We start from the raw sequence: 14,395 nt of genomic DNA on the forward strand, positions 1-14,395 counted from the left end.
ATCAGTAAAATTCTTTGTACTACTTTAACTTATTCAGACTTTATCCTCTTTTCCATGTAGTAGGATGTGTTTATCAGACCCTGTCTTTGGACGATACACCTTACTTTAGCAAATCTTAAAACGAATAAACTCAAAAGAATCCCCTATCAATATTTCTTTCTTCTTCAATTTTTTTTAATTATTACAAAGTTAAGAGTACATATACACAACATTATACTATATTAAGAGCTCAGCTTTTGTTGCACACAGCACTGCTTTTATTAATATTTGAACAATAACTCTGAATATCTAACCAGGAATGATTAATCAGTGGGAGTCTCATACTTGGTGTCCCGTTAATACAAAAACACTGGAAAACACACCACATGTCCACAAGAATTAAAGTCTAAACACAGCTTAACTGAAATAATAATAATGATCACTAATATAACAATAGTGACTCTGACTTTGGATAAGCTATAAAGAAGATGGATGGAAACATTAACAGTGCTGTGATTTTTCCTGTACAACTATATTCCTCAGTATGTGGAAAGAAACAAAACAAAAAACAAATAGCTCGATATCACTAAGTACACCTGAAAAATAAGCATCAGTTAAATCAAATGCACTGACCGAGGATGTATTTTGCATTTACAATTTAAATTATTAAAGTATTGTTGTAACCAGTACTGTTTTTTGTACTTTCCTTCACATAAATAAAGTCATTTCACTACACTGCTGAGACTCAACACACCCTACCACAATGCCTGTGGTATATAATACACCTCCAACACTGTACACAGCTTTGCATGAAATATTAAACGCTGTCTTGGGAGCAACACAGTCAAAGATTTAGATCCAAGTTCCTGTTCCTCTTCGTTGAGAAGGTTAAAGTCTCGAGTGGGGCAGAATCAGCGGTAGGCGCAGTGTTGCTCCTGGTGCTGCCGCAGGTCCACTTTATGCTGGAAGCTGTAAAGGCATTGTGGGCAGCGGTAGGGCCTGTCATCCCTGTGCTTTCGGCTGTGGGTGATGAGGTTGGAGCTCTGGCTGAATGCTTTGCCACATATCTGACACACGTGGGGCTTCTCCCCTGGCAGACAAACAGAGAGAATTGAACGCTGTTATTGTTTGCTTTCAGAATCCAGATATGACACAAAAACTAACCAATCAGGTTTAGAATCTAAGGTTAAAAGATTTATCAAAGGGAACTGTTATGTTTTCCTTTCTTTCATATTTGTTGCTTTTACAAAGGTGGATAATAATGAGCTTAGTGTGCTCTATAATAATCCCTGTGGGCAAAGAGCTCAGATTTTTTTTGGTCTTCGATGTGTATGACATCAAACAGAGAGGATATCGTCATCTAAGATGAACACTTTTGAACACAGAAAGCCCCACCCACCATCTGAGGGGCAGCCAATCACAAGAAAGCTGGCTAAAATGGTGCTAAAACTGCTTGTTTCAGACAGTGGATAAACGAAAGGGTGGCAACAAAGTCCAGGAATATATATATGTAATATAAGCTTTATTATTAAAAAAAGTCAACGCTACTCTAGTAGAGCCTGAGAATAAAAAGACATATAAAGGAATTACATATGTACTAACTCTGTGTAGTGGATCTGAAGGTCATTAATAACGTAAAACGTTGTACTTTTACGTGTGCTGGAAACATCATCAGGAAGTAGTCTGAGCCTTTTTACAGTCTGACTTTTATGCCAATTTTAATGAGCCAGATTTCATATTAGGCAAACTGACTAACTTAAAGGATACTAATATACACACGTATGTTAGTAGTGCTCATTTTAGCAGAAAACACCAGACTGGTTTACTGAGAGCAGGAGTGCACCAACTCACCGGTGTGGATGAAGGTGTGTTTCTTCATGTCAGACTTCTGGTGGAAGCGTTTGCCGCAGTACTGGCAGGGATAGGGCCGGGTGTCTGAATGAATGAGCAGGTGAGTGGAGAGGGTGGAGGAGCGCTTGAACACTTTTGCACACACCGTACAGCTGAATGTCCGCTCCTGAAAACAGCAGACAGTCATGGATCTGACAAAGCTCTATCCCAATAAATGGTTGATTTTACATCCAAAGATGTAACAGAATAATGCATTTAAAGGCAAAGTGATGCTGACCTTCCCCCTGCAAGGTGCCTGCTCATTACCAGCCCTGCCGGACTTGATGTGTGCCACTGACATACGGGCTCTGCCTCTGTGACTCTTACATATGTGAGTTTTCAGACTTGACAGACATGAAAATATCTGCAAAGACAAGTTGCAACAATTTAACATATCAATGAGGAATTTTTAAGTTATGGCTCATTAGAGGTTAGACTTTTCAAACAATCAAAGGAAGCTAAGGAGCACTGATGTATTCATTAGTTAATATTGTGTTTCTTCAGTCTATAAACTTTTACATGACTGAAATTGTTGAGCCTAGTTCATGGTTCATGGGTCTCTTGGAGGACATTCGGAGGATTTTTATGAATATATGGAAGGTTACCCATCAAAAAAATTGCATCACCTTCAGAATAACTGAAAAAAGGCATTTCTAAAATGAAACGTAATAAATAAATAACTGTATTGTGCATTTTAATATTTTATTTGTTGTAAAAATGACTCCAATAAACACAATCTACGATATATGTCTTGCGGCCCTATGCTGATGCTGATTGATTGATGATATATGTCTTTTTAGTCTTTGTCTTCTGGTGGATGTTTGTTAATCTGTCTTAAGTAAAGATATCTTTATAGATATATAATAATATTATTATTACACAATAATAATAAAATATAATAATATAACAACAACAGCAATAATAATAATAATATACTAATACCCAGTACATAATAAAAAACTAAAATGCAATAAAATCCAATGAAATAGTACTTCTGTAAAAATCATAGAAAATAAATCTAAAAATAAAAAGTCAAAATGAAATAAAAACAGGAACTTCATAAAAAAAATTGTTGTAACCTTTCCACATAGTAGGCACTCCTGCCTCGGAGCGCAGATCTTAGAGCAGCTGCTGCTCCTGGTCTCTCTCAGGATCTGATGGTGCTCCAACTCTCTCAGTTCGGACAGTTTGTCTGGATATCCAGACCTCACCTGAAGACTCGACAATACTTCTGGTTTGGGAGGCTGAGAAACAACTTTCTCCACTTGGCTAAAAATATTTGCGTTGACAGGACTGCAGGCCTCAGCAGAACTGTGGTCTGAAAAGAAAAGCAGACAGACAGTTTTTGAAAAATATGAAAAATATGTTTTTTTTTCTTTAATTAACACGGGAAAAAAAGTTGGGTCCTTGTTCTTTTATCGGACCAAACAGAGCTGCTGCTGATCACATTTAAAAGTGTAAAGTTTAGTCTTAGGAGAGCTAAAACAAACAAAAGACGTTGTCACCCACCGTATGATTGAGGACTGAATGGGTGACGGCTCCCATTTTCATTACAGAACTTTAAGTCCTGCTGTAATAACACAGCGGCGATTGCATTATCACCGTTTGTCTTCGGTTTGGTGTACTCCAGGGATGCGTCCCAGGCTCCCGCCCTTTTTTCCAGTTCACTGAACATTACTGCAGTGGCTCCAGGGCTGGGGCTTCTTGCCACGTGACGAAGGTGGTGCAGCCCACCGCGCTTCACCAGGAAAGAACGAGGCATTGCTCCGGGGTCTTTTGCTCCTGCTGTAATCCTGTTTTTAAGGTACCTAGAAAATGAAAATAAAGTTAATTCAAATGCAATATATGTAAACAGCCTGTTGTAAAAGATGTAAGAAATAAAGCAACTAAAGTAAGTTTTTTATGCACACAGTAAAATTTTACACTAAAGACATAAAACAAGGTGAATGACCAACAGGTCACACATTGTGTCTATAATACCCAAAAGAGGGCAGTAGAACTGTACTTTCTATATAGTTTCCTGCTTGAAAGTCAAATACATATACAGAGTTAGACTGTTCAGCAGATACTGTTTTTCTGATAAGTAAATCAGAAAAAACAACCCAAAATGTGTATTTATTGATTAATGTAACAATTATTGATGAGGCTGCTTCTCACCCTTTTATGTTCTGTAAATGTAAATAATTTTAAACATTAAAGTTACATTAAATGCTTATTTGGGGTGCAATACTTATTGCACAGATACACCTGAGGGTGTGGATGTGGATAAACTGAGACAAGCTTTAGGAACAACTACGAGGCACAAATGCACAAAATGAAACTAACACAGACTGAGCATGAAGCCAGCGCGCAGCGAGTTCTTTATAAATTCAAATTTCTTAAAATTTCATCAGAACAAATAAAATTCCTGTGACCTCATTGGTGATGTTTGGAAGTGAGACATTTTAAAGTGAAGTCATCCTGATTTTTAGCCTGTGTTTATCTGTAAATACCAATCTGGAATCTTGAGTTGCACTCTGTGTGCCTATAAGGGTGCATCTGTGGTTTAGCTTTCCTCTCACTGGGCTGCTGACGATTTATCTGAAACTGTTATTTAGCAGAAACGTGAGCCAGGACCAGAGTGCACACGTCTGGGAGAAACACAATTTCCTCCTTCAGTTTAGCGAAGAAAGCTCAGCTCGCTGTCAGCCACTGAAAAACTCAGCTGATATTGTTTTGTTGCTGTGATTATTTTGCTATAAAATGCTAAAAAAACCCCAAAACAAAACAAAAAACTTCCACTATTATCAAGTGTGCCTAAACTTTTAACTTTAATTTGTCTCCAACTTCATTTAGAATGGCAACCTTTGGTGCCCTTTAATTTATTTAACTACTTTATTGAACTTCTTAGTTTTGCCAGCTTGTTTAAGGTTTACTCTTGTGCACACAGGACAAAGTTTTTCCATCACAGATGACAGCGAGGATCTCTGCTTCCTGAAGAAAAACAAGTTAAACTCCTCACACCTTTTGTTTTGTTTCATTAGTTAACACTGAAGGCTAGAAATAGTATTATTTTTTATTGACATCATCATCTTTTCTCCAAATGTGGTTTCAGACATTCGGAGTCATATCAGAGCTGTGAAAATGTCACTTAACAGCACCACAAATCATGACTCAGTGCACAAATGTGCATGCTGTGCAGAAACTGAGGTATCACACCACGAATAAAAAACAAACAAACAAAAAACGCTGCAGCTTTAAAATCGTTTTTTTCAAATGAAGCAAAAATATGGTTTAACTGATAGGACTTGCACATGGGTGACAAGTTAAATAAAGTAGCAGTGAGCGGACGGCTGAAGGCTCTGTTCAAGGTGCAAATCAATGCAAAGCATTTGGAGCGATCGTCTTTATCCTAATGTGGTCTGTTCTAGTACGACGAACCCTCCATCCAGAGAGACGCCGCTGATTCAAAGCATGATGAGCATAAAAATGTCACACGCTATGTGCTCACTGGATATCAAAGCAGCTGAAGAGCCCTTGCAGAGCTTGGATCGACATCTGAGACAGCACCACCACCATCAACATATGAAGAATACCAAATATCTATTATATAATGGGTAAATGAGTAAAAGGATGGATGATAAATATCTCCAGAAGAGTACAAGTGATTTACAGAACAAATACCAGGATGCACAGGCTCTTATCTGGTGGCCAAACACCTCACTGAGAGTCTTTGTTCTGGTTTTTCTTCGAACCTGTCACCTGTCTGTAGTACCAGGAGCTGTAGGTGAATTCTTAAAATGAAAGAAGCTTCCCAGATACTCAAGCCCAAGTTTGTAAGCTTGTTTACAGTGATGAAAGAAGCCCTCAGATCTGTTACTTGGGTAAAGGTAGCAATAAGAAGAACAATAAAAAAAAAAAGTAAATATCCTGTATTAAAAGTAGTAAAATGCAAAAACGTACTTAAAAATAACTTGTTCTATAGAAAAACGGCCCCATGTCCTGACTTATTTTAAATAAAAGTGCTGCGGAGATTCATAAATGTTATTTTATTGCAACCGAAGTAAGGCTATTTTTATTTTAACAGCATATTCTGCATTTAGGTAGTTTCCTAACTGGGTTCCCAATCTGGGGCAGGAGGGCCCCTCCTAAATGTTGCATGATAAATATGTGTAGATCATTATACAGGAAAAAACAAAAATAAACTTCTGGCACACAAGTTTGCAATAAATTTTGAGCCTTCAATTATGTTTTCTGTGCAAAATATGGAATGAATTTAACGTGTTTGCGCCTCGAATAGAGAAACGTGACAACTCTGCGAAAACGTCTGCAGCGCTTTGGTGTTTTTCATGTTTTTTTCATATATACAATCTTACTCTTTAAAAAAACAGCATCAGACAAAAACAATGGGGTAGTAAATTATTTCAGTCTGAACTTTAGTAATGCATAGAAATAAACTAGGTGCAAATCCTCAAGTACAGGTAACAGAAATCTGTTTAGTAAATGTAATTTCACCGCTTTATTGATATTTAGCTACTGAAAGTTATTTCCTTATGTAGTTATTACAGACAAAGTAAACTGATTTAAATTTCTGGAAATCAGATAAGATCAGGTCTGCGCTGCTGACTTGCTGATGATTTGTTTTGCTCAGGGTAGATTTATGGATGAAGGAGAACTAACTCTTTGCCTTTGATTTAACATCAAGTGAGCTTACAGAGCTTTCAGAGGCCTGATGTTGACATATATGTGCACTGACTTAAAAGTTTAGTCATTCACCTCAAATTTTCTTTATTAGATGAGAGATGTTTAACAAAAACACCGCTACATATTGCAGTAAAACAACTGCTGCAGTGCATTTTTAGACAAAGAAATGACGTGTTCAGACAGGTGTGGACCGCTGCCCATGTTAATGTGTTTTGTGAAGTGTCTGACAAAATTTAGATCTGACATACATGTCGACATGCTGCAGCCACTTTCGGTATGAATGGGCAGCTAGATGAAGGAAGAAAGCGGTTTATTTCTACATCTTTGCACCAGAAAATCTGGCCTGGCATACAAAAAGCTTTGCATGCCACCAGCTTAACTCTGCCCTGACTAAGATCCTTTCTTTTAAGGATGATAAAATGACAAGAAGGTACTTCTAGATGAAACTTTTCCACATTTTTTGAGTCTGCTGCATAAAACAAAACATGGCCTCTTAAAGTAAGTCATAATCTGAATCAGTCAGGTAACGCTTGCAGTAATCCACCTCATTTCTTTTCTATATATAATTTTAAAATCTAACTTAACCTGAGTTGGAATGAGAAAAAAAAATCTACAAAAAAAGAGAAAAGAAATAAAAGTGTAAATACTCACCAAAGTTCTCCTCCCAGCACTTCTGAGCTTCATACGCACTTTGCATAAAATAATACGGGAACCCCTGAAATGGAGTTAAAACGGTCACATGTGCGATCAGTCTGCCGCCGAGGTGGACTGTGAGACGCTGCTGACATCTGAAGGTCGCTCTAATGCGAGCACAAGAGGATGAGGAAGTATTTTAGATTTGACACTCCAACCACACAGCTTCCTCAGACAAAACACACACAAACACTCGCAGCAGCAGCAGCAGCAGCAGCAGCGCAAAATCAGTCCAGTTTTACTTTAAAAAAAATGTGCAGATACATGACACGTCGCACAAAAACACACCGGCATAAATCAGAGAGGAAGTGGATGGACTGTGCTGAAAGTTCTTAGGAAAGTTTTGACACTCTTGTGTTGACACAGTGTTGTTACCAAACACACCAGTGAGGTGAAACTTATAAAGAAGCTCGGCTGATGCAACGGCAGATTCCTTTCCATAGAATTTAATGAAATCATTAAGCTAAAACATCAGTGACAAATAAACACAAGAGGGACAAGTGTGAATACATTTCTGTGGAAGGTTTTGAGAAATACTTTCATACACAAATGAAATATTACCGCCTACGTTTCACTAAAGCAGACCTCGGAGCGACTCTCCTGGTTAGAACTGTCGCCTCACAGCACGGAGGACCTGGATTTGAAATTAGTGACCGAGGCTTTAACGTGTGAAACCAGCATGTTCTCCTTGTGCCTGTGTGGGTACTCTGGTTTCCTTTGACAGTGGCCGCAGGTGTGAATATCCAGGGTGCACCCCACCTCTCGGCCCATCACAGCTGGAACAGGCCGCTGTGCCCCTGTGACCTGGATAAATGGATGCGTGCTCTACATATTTAACTGTTTCCATGTCGTATAACAGGAAGCAGTTTTGACCAAATATTTTTAAACACAGTTGGCGCATTTCCTTTGGATACTAAGTCTATTTTATTTAATTAGCACAAAATCACAATAACAGTTTCCTCAGTGCGCTTAATATTTTAAGACCCTGCAATAATACAGAGAAACACAAGCACTTGGCAACAGTGAGAAGGACAAACTCCTTTTATACTGGAAGTAACCTCCAATATAAAGGGAGGGGGCGGTCATCTGCTGCGACCGTGGGGGTGATGGGAGGGAGACAGGACAAAAGGCACGCTGTTGAAGAGAGGCAGAGATTTATAATAACTAATGGCTCATCTTTGCTGCAAGTTTTTTTCCCACGTTGGTAGAGCAGGTCACCTATTGATCTGAAGGTTAGTGGTTCGATCCCTGGTTCCTCCAGTCTGCATGTTGTGAGTGTAAATGTGTATGAATGTAGTTAGGAAGCACTTGGTTAAGAGAAAGTGTCTGGTTGGGTGAATGTGGCATGTTGTATAGAGCACTTTGAGTAATCTGGGAGAGTTGAAAAATGTTATATAAGAATCAGTCCATTCACTGTCTGAACAGAGTTTCGTCATGTTACTTTTGCACTGTTATGCACTTGTTGTTTTTACATGGCTTAATTAAGGTACTCATTAGGCTGACATCTGGGGCCAGAGCTGAAACTGTTCTGGGCCAGCAGTGTGTCTGCAACCGGCCCATGGATGCACACAACTTACCCATGGCCCACCGGCAAAGAATGACGGCCCTTTGGTGGCCCAGATCAGGTTTGCCAGAGGTGATCCACATATGGGCCTGCACAGGACCACCAGTGTGTCTGCAACTGGCCTTGTGCTGGCCCATGTGTGGGCCACCTCTGGCAAACCAGATCTGGGCCACCAAAGGGCCGTCATTCTTTGCGGTATGTGGGCCATGTGTAAGCACATTGTGTGGGCCACATTCAGGCCATACACATTTTGCTATGTTGGTAGTCCAGCCTATAAATAATAAATGAATTACCTAGTTTTCAGCATCCCTCTGAGGCAGGATGGAAAAAAGGCAAATCAGACACACATTAATCTTTGTAAATACTTTGGCAAAATTTGACATGTTGTTCTACATTATCTCAAAACCTCATACCACACATTACTCATAAATGCTCAGTTTATGACCAAACCATGCTCCCCTGAACTGGGCTGCATCACCGTTTTGTAATAATCTTACTACGTTTGCGTGTGAAATCCTTTCTCAAGTCTTACTAACAACAACCTGGTGATTCATAGTTCATAGCTACCGAGTAGGCTGTTACACTCGTACGTCAGCATGCAACCCTGAATTTTAATCCATATGTAAAAGCTCATCTGTGTTTACAGTCTTGTTATTATAAATAAAGATTTCACTCGATTTTTGCACGAACAGATCGAGAAGTTTCAGACTTAGTAATACTGATGTAGGCCAGAATGAGTCAAAACTATTCTGTTATGCTAATTTGACCAGTGAAGACTGTTACAGAGTGTGATTTTATCATATTATCATTTCCTGTTTATTTTCCATAGTATGACTTTCACAAGGTATTTAAACTCGTCCTGCTCTGCATGTTCACCTTTCCACCTGCCTCCCTCTCACTCAGTCTGCCATGTTTTTAGTCTTTAAACTAAACATGTCTTTAGTAGAAAAGAGAGTACGTGTACGTGTTTTAACCTCACGCAACAATCAATTTGTTATGCAACACTATGCAGCACGGTGACAATGCATCTCTCGTTAGCGACTAAGACAAGTTTAAAAGAGAAATCAGGCGGTTGCAAAGGTGCAATGTCAAAGTTTATTTTGTATCATTCGTAGGATACAGAACACTGAAATGCATTTTTCCCCATCATACTGGAATTTTATATAATTTTTACTGTCATTTAATATATTTGACAACATCAGCTGAACTGCAAGAGAGAGAGAGAAAGAGAGAGGATGGATGATGAATGATGCGGCTGTGGATCTCAAACAGTCGCCACATACAGTACATAAATCTGAGAAACTCTAGGCCAGACTGACACCATCTGACAAGAGAAAAATCTTCTCCTCTTATTTCTTTTTCTGCTTCGAATCAGGGAAAACGTGGCGGATGTTCCAGTTTTAAGATGATGAATCTGGAGTAACACAGTGTGACGTAAAGCAACAAAGTGTGTAAATCTCTCTACTTTTATGGCACATCATGACATTTAATCACCATCATCATGTGTAATGCTGTTAGCGGGACGAGCCAAAGTACGGATGGGAATTCTAAAAAACCAACATGAAGGATGAAGGCTAGAACCGTATTCAAAACTGATTTACAAACATATCAAAATGCTTCATCACAGTAGGTAAGAGCTGAATTCAGACAGAAGTGAGAACAGAAGCACCGTTACTGAACAGCTGTTTACAGATGTGTTGAGGGACCCTAATTTACTGATCCATATTTTTGGTTAATTATGGAAAGTTCCTGAATTCAAGCTTTCTTCAATTAGTTGATGTGTTTTCTTCTTGGGGTTCTTTTGGACTGGAATACAAACTGTACTCAAATCCTAAAGGTTTTAATAGTGGTGGGTTAGGTTTAAGTTTAGTTTGAAGTATGTTTAATGCATTAATGAAGAAGAAAGTAAATAGACAGATTTTCCTCAAAATATGGTGCAAACTTGACACAAAATGTCCAGAAAATCGTCAATAAAAAGGGAAATTGATGATAATTTTCAGCCAATATTTTTAGGAGCTAATTATATTATTACACTGCTCCTGAATGTGCAGTAAGATAATGTATTAAAAGAGTGCAGTTTAAACCTCAAACCATGAAAAGCAGTCATAAAAATGAGGGTATTCCGTGCATTTATTTGAGAAAATTATAGCCTCTGTGTGATTCTTGATAAATCTAATTATTCATGGTTGCTCGCATTTTAAGCCTCTAATAGATCGAGTTTCTTTTCCCATTTACAGCACGGCCTTTTATGTCTTCCATAATGAAAAAAGGGCTAATTGCATTACATAAATGCACTGAAATCAAAGCATCCCTATAGAGGGGGCCCGATATATCCAGAAATCGTGATGATTATGACCTTCTGCATGAAATTTAGTCTGACATGATGCAAAATATCATGTCATGTAACTCACTTGCCTTCTGCAGGCCACACACACAAGGGTCCAACTCTCATACTAAACAGAGCAGATGCAAATTTGTAAAACTGAAACGCTTGTACAACGGTCATTTTGGTTTGACAATATCTTAGCAGTGATTCCAGGGTAGAGATTTCAGTTGCCACAACCATCAGTGACCACTAAAAAGCTGTTACTTGCAACAGTATGGTGGGCAAACTGACATCCTCTTTAGTTCTTTGAAGGCCATTACTGGAAGATCCAATTACTTAATTTCTGAGAGGATGGCAATAACGCTCTGCTCTTTTTAGATTTGCATTACATAAAACATACTTTGTTATGAAGCAGAAAGCCTCTAAAGGATTTAGAGACAGTTGGTCCATAGAGTGAAGAAACACAAGACAAAGACTATCTTTAAGGTCCCTCTGAAGAAATGCACATGTTGAAAAATGATCCCACCACGACTCCACGAATCCACACCAGCTCTCACGGCTCAGCGCCACAAAGCTGGGCGTGTCTTTCTCTGTAGTGCAAAAAGCAAAGATCACTGCTCTGTAGATATAACACCCTGTTTGATAAACTATACACACTCCAGTACAGCTTTAAATATCATCTATATGTTCCTGTCACACAGTATATTTCATATGTTTCCATTCATTTTACAGCCATTTTTTTAAATAGAATATGTTGTTTGATATGTTAAACGTTTTTCTACCCATGCTCTCTCCTGTCGTGAAGACACTGACCTTTGCCAAGGAAACAACCCTCTGCAGTCATTGGCCCACACTTTTAGCTGTCAGAAAGCGATAAGAGCCAGATTACTTGGGTTTATCTACTTTGTTTCCTGGAATCATTTGATCACTCTCATTTCTGTCTTGAATATGAAGGCTAAGTAATGGAAACTGGTTAGCACAGCATAAGCTCAGGGCTGTCCAAATATAAAGAAGTCTGACTTTCAGCACTCTCAAAAGTTTATTAGCAGCTACAGCCTTAGCTACTTGGTTTAGTATGCCGAGTTGCTGATAACTAGTCCATAATAGCAAATATAACGTGTCCGTCAAACTCTACGCAGTCTTACTTGAATCCATACAAAAAAGTGTAAAAACAAAGCTGTGCATGAAATCAGCCAACTCCATCCAAGTTGTAGCTTTACACAGATATCAGAGTGGTCTCATCTCGGTCTCAGTCTGACAGGGAATAAAGGCATTTGCCAATATGTTGAAGTACTCCCAACAGAGTCTGGTGCTAAAAGCTGAAAAGCTTCTGGGAGAAAGTTAAACCATTCAGTTTTTTAGACATTACTCCAAGTAGTAATCTACATTGATATAGAGTTAATCTTGAGGTTGGATGGTAACCTCACAAGACTGACAAAAATAAAATAAAATAACAGAACAAAAAAATACAATAATGGAGGAAATAAGTCAAATCATAGCAGCACATTTTCTGTCTCTGAAGCACTCGGCGTGTGTCACAGTGAGCCCGTGACAGATGACTCTAGTTGGCACAAAGGACGTTGTAGAAAGTTTGGCCTCTTTCAGTATGTCTACACTCCTACAAGTTTCATATAGATATATAAAAAAAAACAATATCAAAATAAATTACAACACATAAAAAAACCAAACAAAAAGATTTGGCAACACTGAGTTTCTGCCTTTTTGTGGGTTGCTGTGAACGTGAACGGTTGTGCGTGTAACTCACTTGCCTTCTGCAGGCCACACACAGGCAGCACAAGTACTCAGTATGCTAAGGGTTCATTTAGGAATGCCTTTACGTGATATGCCTGTAGAGTTTGATACAGATGTGTGCGTATTCCTGCTCCGGACCACTTCTTCGTATAATCATCACCACTTAAATTTCTTTTTCCTTTTTGTCTTTCCTTTTTTTTTTTTTTTTTAAAACACAGAGATGAACAGGTGGCGGCTAGAAGTTTCTTTTAAAGGCAGTGAAGATGGATGAGGGCGAAAGGGGAGGATAAGGATGTATTTAACTCTGAACTAATCAGGGAGAAGAGTCGTATAGGGGTGGCCAGAGTATACAGTGCGTCATATGTCTTACTCAGCTTAGAGGGAGGAAGGATTTTCCTTCTGTGTGTACTCGTCTTTCACTCGTGGCCACAGTCACAGATTCAGGTCCAGTGGTAGATTTTGAGCAGCGAGCGGTACATTTTGTTCGTATGTGATTTGTTCATGTTTTTGATAGACGTGTATTTTGACAGTCTGTGGCACAGTTACACGTGGGGATGAGGAGGGAGGCTGTACGTAAGCTCTTTGCCAGGGAGCGACAGTGTGGGAAACAGGTGTTGGAGACAGTAACGAGGAGCAGAGACAACAGGTAGTGATGATCAGCACAGGTCCAATCAATGCCACTATGTCTGCATCAAGTAAAAGATAAAGACTGGAGAGGCCGAGGAGGAGGACTTGACTGGATACTACAATCCCAGTTCCAGCGTCTCTTCAGATCATAGGGGATCTCAGCACCCTCCCGAGGTCTCAGTTATCCAGTGCCTCGGCGCACACAATGCTGCCATAAAGCTGCTGTGGGTCCGGATGCGTCTGCACCCGCTCTTCTGCCTCGCTGTCCGTGCTGCCCTCGCTGTCGAGGCGTGGAGACGGGTGACATTGGCCAGAAAGACTGGGGTAAAGGGCGGTGGCCGGCAGTGGGCTGGGAAGGAGGTCCTCATCTGAGCTGAGGAAGTCCCCCTCAGCGGAGGCGGGGCTGGCCAGGCAGAGATCCTGGTAGTTGGTACTTCCCCCTCCACTGGTGACCCTGGAGCTGGGGGTCACCTTCTGTCCTCGCAGCTGCCTGATCTGAGAACAAAGAAGGAGGTTTTTAGTCAAAGGTAGGCTGGCTGTGGTTCAGATGTATTTCCCCCCCACCCTCAGCTAATCTGGATAAAATCACCAGCCAGTACAGGTTGTTAGAACATCTTGTGAAAACGCTGATTGCACTGAAATATAGACCGTATGTTCATGCTGAACTGGCTCACATAGATGTATATAGAGCAGCATTATTAAAACAGGAAAAAGCATTTGTATTTGGTGCTGATTATTTTTAACAGTAGAAAAACACGTTTATGACCAGTTTGGTGGACCCTGGTTACTGATCCAGATTGTTTTTAGTTCCTGAATTCAAGCTTCCTTCCGTTAGTTTACACGTTTTCTTTTTGGGGTTAGACGTGACACATTTAGTGGCA

At 39.6% G+C, this 14,395-nt stretch overlaps 2 protein-coding genes across 4 annotated transcripts in view; both read right to left on the minus strand.

Annotated features, from left to right (window-relative positions):
• Window positions 1–234: 234 nt before the first annotated feature.
• LOC113023258 (zinc finger protein Gfi-1b-like) lies at window positions 235–7,299 on the minus strand. The gene is made up of 6 exons (XM_026169282.1): window positions 7,204–7,299; window positions 3,379–3,677; window positions 2,949–3,187; window positions 2,108–2,233; window positions 1,831–1,996; window positions 235–1,069 (listed from the first exon to the last, which is right to left on the minus strand). Exons 2-6 carry the CDS (start codon window positions 3,629–3,631, stop codon window positions 891–893), a joined length of 963 nt encoding a protein of 320 aa, XP_026025067.1. The 5' UTR covers window positions 3,632–3,677; window positions 7,204–7,299; the 3' UTR covers window positions 235–890.
• A 2,582-nt stretch (window positions 7,300–9,881) lies between these two features.
• The window catches only part of evi5l (ecotropic viral integration site 5 like), a 46,037-nt gene continuing 41,523 nt past the window's right edge, over window positions 9,882–14,395 (minus strand). For all 3 annotated transcript variants that reach the window (XM_026170522.1, XM_026170524.1, XM_026170523.1), the window contains one exon: window positions 9,882–14,009. In XM_026170522.1, the coding sequence (XP_026026307.1) occupies window positions 13,692–14,009 (318 nt within the window). In that variant the 3' untranslated portion in view covers window positions 9,882–13,691. The remainder of the gene's footprint in view (window positions 14,010–14,395) is intronic.

Source organism: Astatotilapia calliptera, chromosome 6 (assembly GCF_900246225.1).
Source record: "Astatotilapia calliptera chromosome 6, fAstCal1.2, whole genome shotgun sequence".
NCBI lineage: Eukaryota > Metazoa > Chordata > Actinopteri > Cichliformes > Cichlidae > Astatotilapia > Astatotilapia calliptera.

Coding starts and splice junctions, on each gene's coding strand:
- LOC113023258 (XM_026169282.1), bottom strand. CDS start 3,631: ATGCCTCGTTCTTTCCTGGTGAAGCGCGGTGGGCTGCACCACCTTCGT. Junction 1,997..2,107: donor AGGCACCTTGCAGGGGGAAG/GTCAGCATCACT, acceptor TGCTGTTTTCAG/GAGCGGACATTCAGCTGTAC. Junction 1,070..1,830: donor ACACACCTTCATCCACACCG/GTGAGTTGGTGC, acceptor TTTGTCTGCCAG/GGGAGAAGCCCCACGTGTGT.